A 13625-nucleotide genomic window follows, 5' to 3' on the forward strand; every position below is an offset into this window, starting at 1 on the left:
GGAACATGCAGGTAGAGACAGAGAGAGAAAGAGAGAGAGCTAAGAGAAAGAAGGAAGGAAGGAAGAAAGAAATTATATATATTTTGCACCTAGCAAAAGCAAACTGCAGGCCATACAACACACACCAATGAATCCAGTTATTAGTATATGCGAAATAATGTAATCTCATCGAGGGAAGACCCAGTTAACCACACATTAAAGCTTCGCTCTGCACTTGGTCATCATCATTTTTCTTTGCATTTTCTTCGTCTTTCTGAAAACCAACATGATTCATTCGTTCAACAATATTTACGGAGCCCTTGATGCACACCAAGAAACTTTCCGCGTGTTGGGACAAATATGCTTAAGACAATATGGTCCCTGCTCTCCACAACGGTTCACGGACGACTTGAAAGAACCAAAATTTACTAAGTTCCATTTTATTCTCCCACCCCCGTGCACACTGCATTTTCAGGATGCTTCAGGGACGAAGCTCACTAACGACACTCCACGACTGGAAACTCGGAAGCAAGCAGCAGAAGTTCCAGTAGCTGCTGTTATTTCAAAAGAGACACTTCATAGAATCTAAGATTCCTGAAGGTTGGAAACTCCAGAGCCTAGAAAACCTCAAGGCACATAGCATGCTGAAAATGCATGCTTTCAAAACGGACTAGAGAGTATTCAAGACTCCACTATCACTGTCCAAATCCAAGCCACAATCTTCCTGGTGCAGACTGAGAAACAGGCTGTCAACCCTATTCGTCAATACTGTACTTGCCCTCAAATAACTTTTTTATATTTCCAAAGTGTTGAATTATTACGGGAACGAATGCCTCTCCCCTGATCCTTGATTTCCTTAAATTGGGGAAATATACCAACACCCAAAGATGAAACCAGGGGACCTCACAAACCCTCACTATTCAGATCCCTCTATTCGGCTCTCAGGGACGCCACACAAGTCCCTGCCACTTCCGCCGAGTTCCACCAGGGGGCGCACGGGGGGGCGCAGTCCGTCCGCCCCGCCCGCCCCCTGCCAGCCCCGTCCCCTCCCGCCCCGTGCGCCCGCCAGTCACCTGGTCCCGCCTCCTCCTCCCGCGGCTCCGGCTCGGCCTCGGCCGCCGGCCCCGTCAGCGCCGCCAGCACGCTCTCCGGGGGCAAGTCCACCAGCTCCCGCCACACCGACTCGGTGTAGAAATCCACCGTGTGCGCGCTGGAAATGGCCAAGGCGCCCCGTAGGAAGCGCAGCAAGTCCTGTAACCGGGCGTGCAGCGTGGGCAGGTCCGGGGTCCCGGGGAGCGAGCGGAGCGCCGCCATGACGCGCGCCCTCCAGGGCTGCAGGTGGCGCCAACAGGGCCGCGCGGCGCTTCTCTTCCTGAAGCCGCCCAGGCCGAAGCGGTCGCGCTCCGAGCATGCGCTCGTCGCGCGGTCGATTGCTTCGGCCTGGTGACGTATTATGTCGGCGTCCGTTGTGGTTCTGCCGGTCCGGGTGGTGCAAGATGGCGCAGGGGAGGCCGTCTTCGAGGTGGCGGACGGCAGCATCTGCGGCGCGCGGGGAAGAAACGCGTCCGGGAGGATTCAAGAGCCAGACTGGGAAACGCAGGACCTGGCGGCCCAGCCACCAGCAAGCCTTCCCCGGGAGTGTCCGCGAGGGTATGTGAGAAGACAGCGGTGGGGGAGCCCGAGGGTGCATGGAGCGGCTCAGCCTGCAGAAAGGCTTTGGGACGGAGACCGGGTCTGTGCTGAGACCCGGGAAGCCATTCCTAAGCCCGCCGAGCCCCTTAGCGTCTCGGTCCTTAGCATGGGAGGACGGGACGGCGCTGTCAGCTTAAGTCATGTGTCGTCGATCCGGAGTGTCTAGGGGTCCGCTTGTGGATTTACTCTAAAAACAGTTTTGCCACTGTGTTACAGCAAAGGAAGGAGGGGAAGATGATGGGGTTAAAGATACCCTCCCCCAAAGCCTTGGTGATTACAAACACCGCAGTAACCGTCTCTTCAAATGGTTAAGTATTTTGTTCGAGCTAATAAAAATTAGCAGGTGTTTAGAAAGTTGCACCTTATCCCCTGTTGTGGTGTCGTGTCTTACTTTGGAAAATAGATGATTAGTTTCCCCAACGGAAAATTTAAGATCCCCCCCCCACCTGACGGCCCCCCCCAAGGTGGTGTTTTAGATGAATTAAAGAAATTTTGATTTGTGAATATAAATTCAAGTTGAGCTGTAGCGTTTAGATTACTCTCTAATTTTATTTTGTAGTTTGTGTGAGTGTGGTATTTGACAATTTTTAGCCTTATATTTAGGCAGAGGACTAACTTGCTCCTAAGTGCAATATTAAATGTGTTGAGTAACCTAATCTTTAAAGCAAAACTAAGTAATTCTATCGGTTGGATAGTAATGTTATTTTTCACTTTCTGTGAAAGTAATGATAACTGAAATCCTCCAATGTTAGGACAAGGTTTCGCATTCCGGAGGAAACTGAAGATCCAGCAGAGTTACAAGAAGTTGCTCTGGAAGGTAAAGAAGGCGCCGGCGTCCCAGGACTCACAGTTCATTGATCGTTACCCAGAGCATCTGAAACACCTCTACTTAGCCGAAGAAGAAAGACTCAGGAAACTCAGAGAAAAAACTCAGAGAAAGGCTGGCCTGCCCGGGTCAGACGAACAGGCTGAGCAGCCCCTGCCTGAAGACGAGAGCAACACCAACCCCGAGGAGACTGTGTCTGAAGAGCAGTCTAGTGACTGCCCACCTCAGCCGGAAGAGCTGTCTGCACCAAAGTATGTACTCTTTAAATAATGTAAGATATAGAGCAATTGGGGTAAGAATTAGGAGTTTTTGTAACAGATTTTCCAAAATCTGTTTTAGTATTTTCACATTTTTTTTAGTGTAAAATGACTGAAATAGGCTAGTTGAACGTAGGTGCAAGAATGTGAAGTGAGAATTAAGAGATCTGAGTTTTGAACTACTGCCTCTCAAGAACAAGTAACTTAATGGACAATAATTAAGCCCAATTTTTAATCAATATATTTGTGTCTGTGTTTTAATTTTTTTTTTTTTAGGCCAGGCGTGGTGTTATATATCTGTAAGGCCAACATTAGTGAAGCTGAGGCAGGATTACAAGTACCAGAGTACCAGGCCAGAATGGGTGACAGTAAGGAGTTACTAGAGAGAGAATACAAGTGTAGTCGGTGGCACTTTATGTTACAGAGCCAGACTTTGCACGCTGATACACCAGTGTCCTCTGCAAGGGGAAGGATAGAGTCAAAGTACTTGAGCCACCATGTGTACCATGTTGCACAGCCTCAAAGTGGATCGTCATCTTGGTTTAATGACATTTTGATGATTGAATTTATATCAGGCTTTTAAAACGTGGGATATTTGGTGTTTATGAGTGCTTACTGCTATTATCTGTATTTTCTGTAAAGGGTACAGGAAATAGGTTGTAGTTAACAAAAATCAAGCAAGGCGTAGTTCTACATGTCTGTAATCCTCACAGAAGGCTGAAGCAGGAAGATTGTTATTAATTCAACGCTAGCCTGGACTACATAGTGAGATTCTGTCTCATAAAACCACAAAAATGTTGAGATGTGCTGAACACATTGATGTTTTTGTGGCTGTGTGGTCTCGTCCCTGTTATTCTCTGTACTAAGGAGGCCTAACCACAATTTGCTACAGTTTGATGCTAAGCTGGCCTGAATAGTTTCAGGCCAGCTTACACTACTGTATAAGATCCTGTCTTAGAACAAAGCCCTCTCTATCGCTTTGATTTTAAAAGAGCTATCTAGCTTGGGAAAATTTGTCTTCATATAATTTAGTCAAAAATACATTAACTAGCAAAAAAGCCAGGCGTCACTTTGGATAGTACCTTTTTTTTTTTTATTAAAATTTTGTCTTTCAAAGCTGGGACAATGATTGCATGCATAAGACATATGCAAGATCAAACCAGACAAAATTCCAGCATGGACTGGGGAGGGCATCACAAAGTCCTATACCTAGCTTAGGAGATTTCAGCAACTGATGACTGGTGGGGGATTGAGGGGGGTCAGTCTTTGGGATGCAAGTCTGAGAGGTACCCATACTCCAGTAGATGACCCCATACCAATGAGTGCACCTACTGGCAGCAATAAGTGGACTCAGTGAGTTTAATAAAAATACAAGAGAAGCATGTAAAGTTAGGAAGGAAACGTGTAGAGGATAAGGAAGGAATTGGGGAAGAAAAAATATTGGGTGGATTTGGTCAAAAATACATTATATGAGGATATAAAATTCTCAATTTTAAAAAAAGTAATAAAATTGAGCATTATTTGTGTTGTAAATAACAACAAAGTATATATTTGGGGTTAAAGACAGTAAGAGTCTTGGGGGTTTGTTGTGTTTTGTTTCAGTGGGCTTTTAGTAGATGAGACAGTTGATCCTTGGAACTCGTTGGCCAGCCCTGTAGTTCATTGAGAGATCTTGTCTCAAGTAAGGTAGTGAGCAATCCCCTAGTCTCCACACATGTCTGTACACGCATGTCCAAACCCGCAAGAATACTCACATGCATGCAGACACTCCCAATTCTGACTGAAATTTTCAGAAGTAGAGAATAGAAGAAAGAGAAAAACCTATAATAGTTGGGCTAGGATATCAGTACTGTCTTTGTAGCAACAGGTTAGAGTGGTGGAGCAGAAATCATGTCTGAGAGTTAAGGAATGAATGGGAAGTGGATGACTAGTTTATTCTTTGTGTAGAAATTTGATAGAGAAAGTTAAACAAGGCTAGCTGAAGAGCACATAGATTTTGGTAATGGACAATAAATGTGTTTTTAACTAGGGTGCTGCTGAAATGCATTGTAGCTATGACATGAAAGTTGAGGCCTAGAGGACAGGAAGGTTATTAAGTCAGATAATAAGCAGCATCGTAAGTGTTACCTCTCAAAGATCTCAGAATGCTTCAGGGTAGGAGACCTGTAAATGAAGACCCTGTCTGAGGACTGATGGTTAGTGGTAAGAGGTTGACAGAGAAAAGGTGATCAAAGAACTCAGATTAAAGTTATTTACAGCACAACTTGTTACATTGGTCAATTCCTTTTCCATCTGTTTTTTATCATTTTAATATCCAACAAAACCTACTGTGCTTTCCCTGGTTAATATATATTTCTCCAAAAATATCCATTTACCATATTTTAATCTGTAGTTATAACTATGGTTTTAATATCTTATATGGGCATTTTCCTATTTTTTGTCGTTCTTTCTCTTCATGCTTCCCTCAGTTTGTATTAGTGACGTTTTTGTACATAAATACTGTATTTGACACTGTTGCATAATTTTCTCTAAATCATTTATGATTTAACTTGCATGTCTTAATTTCTTTTGTAAGTTCTGTTACTAGTCCAAAGAGAAAGAAAAAGAAGACTTCAAACCAAAAGGCACAGGAAGAGTATGAGCGGGTACAAGCAAAGCGTGCTGCTAAGAAATTTGTAAGTTCTACTTTTTAGTTATTTAGGTTTATTTTTCCTTATCTTTAACATGTACAAGCTGTGTGTCTTGTATTGGGCACATAATATTGTCTACTTCAATGCTTACATTTAGATTATCCAGCAGACTTGTAGAATTGTATAATGTTCTAAGTCTTTGATTGGCTCAGACAATGCTAGTAGGTCAGTGATAATATTTGATTAAAAAAAAAGTTGCTTGTCAGTTAATAATATGAGCATCTGGCATCTGTGATAATGTTCCTCAGTCTAGGACCTTAGATCTTTAATAAGTTCCTTGAAATAGTCTGATGTTTGAGGACACAAGACCTAAAAGAAATATTGATGATTTTCTTAACTTTACACTGCGGTAAAAGCCGGAGAGGAAGTATTGGAATAAAATTCACAGAAGTGAAGTTGTCTTCCATGCTTAAACATTTCCTCAAGATCTCCCTTTGCCCTTGATCTATGACCTTAAAAACTACATCTGTGTGAGGTAGTAATGGTTAGTCTGAAAGTTTGGGCTTTTAGGTTTTTGTTGGTTTTTTACTAAAGTTTAAGTAATGTACCAGTGTTTCATCAAAATATTCCCATAGACAGTACTGATACTGATCACATTTATATACATTAGAATATGAGTAGTTCATATTTTAAATTCATAGTTTAATATATAAAATGCTTCTGGCTATTCTTCAACTGATGACATGAAGAAATGATCTCTAATGTTAATACAAAAGCTAGTGACACTACCCATGAGATCAGAATTGTTGAATTGGCTAAGTAGCGGGCAGTGGTACATGCCTTTAATCTTGTATATCATTTTGAGGCTCCCTGCACTGAAGATGAAGAGCACACCACCTACAACTTCTCTTCAGCTGTTATGTTTAAATTAGGGAGAATGTCACAGTGCTTGTTTGATAATGATTTATTATTAGGAATTATAGTCTTCTATATTTCGATTTGAGTTTTTGTCATAGGACCAAACAACCATGATCGTCCTTACATGGTGAAACTCATGATGTCCAACGGAGTGTTTTGCACTCAGAGTAAATAGGTAGCCTCCATTTTGTAAATTAGCTAAATGACAAAAAAACAATAAATAAGTAAATACAAGATACAGTTTTCTGGAAATGAACTTTTTAGTGTTAAATGGAATATTAGACGTCTTACCTTTTGTGAAGGTCCCTCTAATTCTTTAATGGATTTAAACAGTGAAATTGCTAAATAAATATTTGACTTTTTTACTTACATATCAATGCATGAGATGCTGTCATGACTGTTTCTCTTGGTGTTCCTTATATCATAGGGTTTGCATTATTATAGCAATTTCAGAACAATTCTGACCTGCATTTTCTGTTTGTGACTAATGAACATTTTGTATGTTTATAATTGCAGGAATTTGAAATGAGGAAGCAAGAAAGAGAAGAAGCTCAACGACTTTACAAAAAGAAAAAAATGGAAGCTTTCAAAGTACTGAGCAAAAAGACTAAAAAGGGCCAGCCAAACCTGAATTTACAAATGGAGTACCTTCTTCAGAAGATACAAGAAAACAGATAGATTAGACAGACTGTCTTTAAGGATTCATTTTGACTGACGGTTGCAGCCTTTTGTATGTGTATTGGGAACACCTAACAGTGAACTAAATTTGTTGACATCAATGGATTGGTGAATTGCATTTTTGTTTTTCTTATAGAAAAAATATATTTTTTCCACAAAGAATGACTTTATCCTGAAGAACTTTAAAAACCCTCAATGGAATTTGAAATAAAGTGTTTTGAAATAGGAGACTGACAGTGAGCATTTCAGTGATGTGAACATGTTTTAGTGTAGCCATCAGCCATAGTATTTGGGTGTTGGTTACTGGGAATTAGGTCTTTGCACTTGTTTGGCAGTTTTACTACCACTAAAGTACATTGTATCCCCTGGGAGTTTTCAGATAGGGTTTTTGAGCTGCTTACATTTCTGGTCTTAAACCTGTGATCCTCTAAACGCTGCCAGGAGGGCTAGGATTTCAGGCCTGCACCACCATGCCTGATAGACTGTATAGTGTTTAAATTCATTTTAATGATGAAGGAATGGCTTTCCTTGGAGTTTTTATTTATTAATTTTTAGCATATGGTACAGGAAAGTAGACTTTCTAGGCTCCCCGAAAGTAGGATATCTAGGCATTAAATTGGTTGCAACACCATAATAAGATATGTCTACTAAATATGATTTATGAATTGTTTCACAGAAGCCTTCTAGAATTAGAGTATTGTCATCATATAATATTGTTGGTACCTCTGTGAGCTGAGAACCTTTCTGCCTTCAGTTGCAGCAAAACAAGAAGGCCTTGACATTGTAAGCAAAAGAGATTGCACAATAATGGTTGTAAAACTCCACGGTGGCAAATACATTCTGAAGTTGTGTTAAGGTTTTAGAGAAGCTTTTCATGCTGCAGCCTCCATCCTGGTTTAAAAGTGCAGGGACAGGTACTTAGGAGATACTACACTTACTCTTTGCCTACGTAGACTGATGCTTAGACGCTTGTGATATATGCTATTGCTGTTGGAGGGCAGAGCCATGATCTGATTAAGGAAGCGTGCACAGTAAACAGTTTCACTGCTTTCCTTTACTCAATCTGTATTTTAGATTCCTCACGAGGTCTGCGTTGAGGGCCTCATTTCTGTTTGTTTGCATCCAAGGACGTTTTAGGGCAGAAGGCACTTAGCATCTCCTTCAAAACAAAAGGTTCAGACTACAAGTGTGATGCAAAAACCATACAGTTCATCTGCAAGCTCTGCCCTCAGTCAGGCTTGAGTATTAGAGATTGGCTCAGTAGTGGCTGTTGGTTCTTCTGCCACACTTACCAAAGCCTCAAGCGGGGAGATTTAATGTGAAAAGGTGGTGGGATCTGGGATCTAAAGCTAAAGGCAAGTGGAGCAGGAGGAAAATTACAAGGGACAAAGGTTTGAGATATAGTAAAGTATATAAAAATAGTTACTAGCAGTGGGATAGTGTTTTCCCTCAATTTCTAATGGTTCCTCCCATACAGGGAAAATGTCTCCTTGTTGGCTGACTTGTTTTACCTTGGGGCAGTATGGTAACTGTTTTAAGTTTGAAAACATATAGGCCAGTTTAGTGTATATGTAATTTCCCTAATCTCCCACCCCACTCTACTTGTATATATGTTTATATGTACATGTACACATGTGGGCATATGTCTGAGGTCAGCAGTTGAGGTCTTCCAATAACTCAATCTCATTGACTTAGAGGTTCTCACTACCCTAGGGTCTTCTGTCTCTGCCTCCCCAGCACTGGGCTTACAGGAACAACAAGCATTCTGGCGTCTGGGGAATCCAACTCAGGTCCATATGCTTGGCCAGTACAGCAGTTATTTTACTGCCTGAACCGTCTTCTCTTGAGATGGGTCCTCATGCTGTTTTGCCTAAGCCAGCCTCAGTTCCTGAACTTTTGATCTTCAGTATCCCAAGGAGCTAGTGCTATAGGTACATGCTGGCATACTAGACCAGGATGCACATACTGTTGATTGCCATTCTCATAAATTATAAAAACAAGTTCTATTGAGAAAGGATAAGAAGGCCATAAACACAGCAAAGGAAAGGCCTGTGTTCTGAGCAATGAACTATCTGAGAATTTGTTCTGTAGGCTGAGGTTACAGTTTAGTGATAGAATGCTTGGTCCTGGGTTAAAGTCCTAATGCAGCAAAACAAAAAGTACGCCACATATGTCCAATTTGCTAAGACAAAAATGAAAAAGACTGGGCGTGTGCACACAAAAGGATAACCATGTATACGTGATCACCATGTATACGTGATCACCATGTACACGTGATGACCATGTACACATGAAAGCATAACCATGTACACATACACAGAGAAGCTTTAGGTGATCAGGGATGGTCTCAGGCTTTAAGCTTATACACAGAAAATCTGATCTTGGCAGTTTGTTCAAGTTTATGTTGGGTCATAGTTTTAATTTGTAGAAGTGCAGTAGGCTTTTAATTGTTGCATTTTGTATTTTATTAATCTTGTTTCTTTGAGACAAGGTTTCTACGTAGCCTTTGGCTGACCAGGAACTCACTGTGTAGACCAGGCTAGCCTTGAACTCACAGAGATCTGCTTACCTCCGCCTTCCAGGGGCTGGGATTAAAGGTGTGCGCCACCAACCACGGCTTTGTGCATTCTTAATATACAATGATGGGGGTTTGACCTGAATTTAGAGCAGCGCTGTCTACCGGTAGTGATTCTGCAGAGAGGGATTAATACTGGGTCTTGAAAACAGGATTGGGAGGCCTTAGAAAAGGTGTGAAATGTGACATGAAGGTTCTGGACACAGCGCTTTAAAACACAGAGTCTCGGTCTCCTTGTTCTCCCCAAACTTAAAAGGCGAATTGTCCTGTATGGAATTAAGCTTGGGAGTGTTTCTCATTCAAAGCTGGTGTGCTGAATGGCTACAGCAGATGGCAGCCAAAGTAAGGCTTGGCAAGTGTGCTAACATCAAGAAAGGTGCCAGTGGAGTACTTGGCCTACGCAGACTGCTGTGGTTTGACCTTGACTTAAATGAAATATGCACATCGGAGCAGCAGGGGCTCATCAGCGGTTTCCAAAACTAGACAACAATCCTATTTACACAAGGATTTAATGACAGAAAAAGATGATAATTGGATCTGCTAGACATTATTGATTAATCAGTGTTTGCTGCTTTTATAACTTCAGGACAGATGCCTACTTGCAGTTACAGAGCTCTATAAAATTTCCGGGTCTAGCTTGTTTGTACCAGTCACGGAATTGTGTTTACATAGCAAGAACCTGACCATCGTAAGTAGGAGATAGCAAAAGCAATTAAAAGAACCCAGCAATGCAAACGCTTCTCTTTTCAAGGTGGTACCAGCGTCTCAAATACGTTCTGGATGAGGGAAGAGAAGTGGTTTGCCACGCTGAAGGCACAGCGATAAATTTAACTCCTTGTTGACAGATGCCTTCCAGTTTACTAAGTGTGCAGCATGGGACTAGCACGCTGGCAAAGAGCATAAAGACTTCATCGGCTCTCTTGCCGCTTTCTGTACATCCATGACTTTCTACCTCAGAGGTTCTGGTACATCCTGTATTTGGCAATGACAACTACGGGGTTCTGGGAGTTAAATTACATGCAGGATCACTGCCTTCTAAATGTGAGTACGGGACAAGTGTGATTATCTTTGGTGCTTTATTAATTTGTCAGGTCTTTTGAAAATCGAGTGACACTCTATACTTAATGTCTAATTAATTTAACTTTTGAAGAGCTCAGGGACTCATGTTCATTCTTAAAACAGACAACCTGGCTCCACTCGCTGAAAGCTCCGCCCAAGATCAGGCACGCTGTTGGCTGTATGTAATGTGAATGAGACGGGAAACTGGGGAGCACTTCAAACTTTTTATTTTTTCAACTTTTAACAGTAAGAAGGTGTGAATTTAGGGTTTGATATTTTTTCCCCATGTTTTGAACTTTAACCTATATGATGGTTTCATAAGAAAACTTTGTTTTATTCCAGGAGCCTGATTAGGGAAAACATAACTGAAAAGAAAGCATGAATATTTTCCTTTCATTTTTTTCCTGGGAATTATATTTCAATAACTTCTATTAAGAACACTATTAAATCATGCCTAGAGCTGCCAGTGTCACTGAGGCATGGCATCAAATATGTAAATGTAAAACTTGATGAATTTGACACATACATGTACGTGAAGCCTCTCTCCAGGCCCCCAGCATTAGCATCACCTTCCAAAATCTCTCCTTGGCCCTATGTAATTGGCCCTCCCAGTAGCCTGCACACTGATCCACAGACATACCTGGTTAGCTTTTTGTTACAATACAGTCTGCATTTAAAAAAGACATAACGAGGGTCCTGCCAGGCTGTGGTGGCACACGCCTTTAATCCCAGAACTCAGGAGGCAGAGGTAGGCGGATCTCTGTGAGTTCGAGGCCAGCCTGGTCTACAAGAGCTAGTTCCAGGACAGCTTCCAAAGCTACAGAGAAACCCTGTCTCGAAAAACAAAAACGAGGGTCCTGTACTATGCTCTATTTAGCAGTTTTCTAGTCAGCACAATTACTTGGCAATTCATACATGCTAGTGTGGTTTTGGAAATAGCTTGTTTCTGCTCAAACAGGAACATTTTACTGGATGGATACTTTATACATTCATCTGTTGACCATCATGTGAGCTACTCTCAGTCTAAGACCATGACAAGAAAGCTACTTTTTAAACATTTGTGTCTAAGTCGTATGTGTGGGTCAGTGCTTTAATTTTCCATTGGTAAATTTGAAGGTGCTGAAGGGTTGAGTCATAGGGTAGGAGAATGTTTAATGTTTTGGAAACTTCGACATCTGTGAAATGACCAGATGCTGTAAGAACGTCTTCTTGCTGAGATGGCAAAGGAGACTATAAAGTCAAATTAGAAGCAATGAGGCCTTTCCAAGAGTTCAGTAGTAGCCCCACTGTGTTCTGGGTATTATGTCTGCTTTCAGAGCAGACCTCCTCATTCTTCATGGATGTACTTGGTGTCTATTTTACCTTAACTATCTCTACTTGATTCCCACATGTCCTTCACAGGACCAGAACAACAACTGTGGCGTGTTTCTTACATAAACATTGGTAGCTTATAAACCTAACAAGTCCTTTAGTCTACTAACATACCTCCTCCAATGGGGCCACACCCGTACCAACAAGGCCACACCTTTTAATCGTTCCTTGACAACTCATCAACTGGGGGATAAGCATGCAATGTATAAGCCTCCGCAGAACATTCTCATTCAAATCACCCCTAAACATGTTAGGGAACACATTAAAAAATCATGGCAAATAGGCCAATTTGGCCAGAACTAGTGTTGGGTACAAATGCCCTAAGGTGGACCATGTCCTTCATGTGAATTTTTAGGGATAATCCCTAATACCATTTTAAGCCTATGCATAGTTGAGCATGTGTATGATTAAGCTCAGGTGTACTATGGTGGTATACAACTTAAGTTCATCAAATTTGAGAGCCACTACTTGCAAAGAAACTTTCCCTTCTCTTGAGCCCATACTGCCTGCTTTTATGTCAACTCTCCCACACCAGTGGTGAAGGGTGAGGCCAGCACCTCTGCTACAGTGGCCAGCGAGAGGCAGGACCAGCTCTCGCAAGGCCAGCAATAGGTGGTGGCAGCTCAGCACAGTCCTTGGATTTCAACACGTGGTCCCTATGGCTCCCTGTGGTAACTTGGGCCACAGAAATCAACACAAACCCTAGCTACAGCAGGACCGCAGACCTAGACATGGCCCTCAGCAGCAACTCAGGCCTGGACATCACTGCGATCCCAGCAGCAGCATGGCCCTCAAATACCAGCATGGTCTCAGGAGACTGATCAGACCCTGGGCATCTGTATGGCCCTCCATAGTAACAGGGGCCACAGACAGACATCAGCACAGACCCTAGCTTTCTTGTCAGAATATCTTTGGACTACCAGCCTGGAATAATGTCTCGAAAAACAAAAAAAAAAAACAAACAAACAAAAAAAAAAGACTTATTTAATAATTATGATAGCATGGCCTTAGCTTAGGCTTTTTCCCAAATAGCTCTGATAACTTAATTAACTCATATATTTTTAATTTATTTGTTTCTAGTCTGTACTCAAAATACACCTTTCTTCTTCCCAGAGTTCTCCCTCTCTCTGCCCAGAAATCCCGGCAGCTCTTCCCGCCTAGCTCTTGAACATTTAGCTCTTTATTCTTCCTGCCTAGATATTGGACATTTAGCTCTTTATTAAATCAATCAGAAGGCACCTTAGGCAGAGATACATCTTTATAATTCAATCAATTACAGGACCAGAACCACTGACTGCAACTTGGGACCAGACATCACCATGGTTCTGGGTGGCAGAGTAGGTCATTCAGATCTGTATGGCACAGTCTGACTCTCAGATACCAAGCTGGCCTGAGGTGGCAGTTCAGACCCCAGGCATCTGCATGGCCTTCAGTGGAAACTGAAGTCACGGAGATCAACACAGACCCTGGCTTTGGTATGGCCACAGACTCAAACATAGCGCTTGGTTGTCACCATGAGCCCAAGTGTCAGCACAGGCCACTCAGATTAGCCTGGCTGGTCCTATTGGCAGCATGGCTTTCAGACACCAATATGGTTAATAATATAAAAATGATATAAATCACACAAAGGGTCTCTAGTA

General features: G+C 42.1%; 2 protein-coding genes across 8 annotated transcripts in view; one reads left to right on the forward strand and one right to left on the reverse strand.

Moving 5' to 3' along the window:
• Mettl25 (methyltransferase like 25) overlaps positions 1 to 1339 on the reverse strand; it is a 72268-nt gene extending 70929 nt beyond the window's left edge. For 5 of the 7 annotated variants that reach the window (XR_005283620.1, XM_038314470.2, XM_038314471.1 and 2 more), the window contains exon 1: positions 1053 to 1339. Coding sequence is in view for 4 of the 7 variants with exons in the window: in XM_038314470.2 (XP_038170398.1) it covers positions 1053 to 1293 (241 nt within the window). In the remaining 3 variants the exon portion in view is untranslated. The remainder of the gene's footprint in view (positions 1 to 1052) is intronic. The other 2 variants (XM_038314476.1, XM_038314475.1) reach the window with 1 other exon arrangement.
• Ccdc59 (coiled-coil domain containing 59) lies at positions 1083 to 7208 on the forward strand. The gene is made up of 4 exons (XM_038314477.1): positions 1083 to 1629; positions 2424 to 2748; positions 5330 to 5429; positions 6819 to 7208. The coding sequence occupies exons 1-4, from the start codon at positions 1389 to 1391 to the stop codon at positions 6978 to 6980; spliced, it is 828 nt and encodes a 275-aa protein (XP_038170405.1). The 5' UTR covers positions 1083 to 1388; the 3' UTR covers positions 6981 to 7208.
• The last annotated feature ends 6417 nt before the right edge of the window (positions 7209 to 13625 follow it).

The sequence above is a fragment of the Arvicola amphibius genome, chromosome 17 (genome assembly GCF_903992535.2).
Source record: "Arvicola amphibius chromosome 17, mArvAmp1.2, whole genome shotgun sequence".
NCBI lineage: Eukaryota > Metazoa > Chordata > Mammalia > Rodentia > Cricetidae > Arvicola > Arvicola amphibius.

Excerpts from the sequence above, each read along its gene's own strand:
- Ccdc59 (XM_038314477.1), top strand. The coding sequence starts at position 1,389 with ATGCGCTCGTCGCGCGGTCGATTGCTTCGGCCTGGTGACGTATTATGT. Across the intron at positions 2,749-5,329 it reads GAAGAGCTGTCTGCACCAAA|TTCTGTTACTAGTCCAAAGA; the intron begins GTATGTACTCTT and ends TTCTTTTGTAAG. Across the intron at positions 5,430-6,818 it reads AGCGTGCTGCTAAGAAATTT|GAATTTGAAATGAGGAAGCA; the intron begins GTAAGTTCTACT and ends TTATAATTGCAG.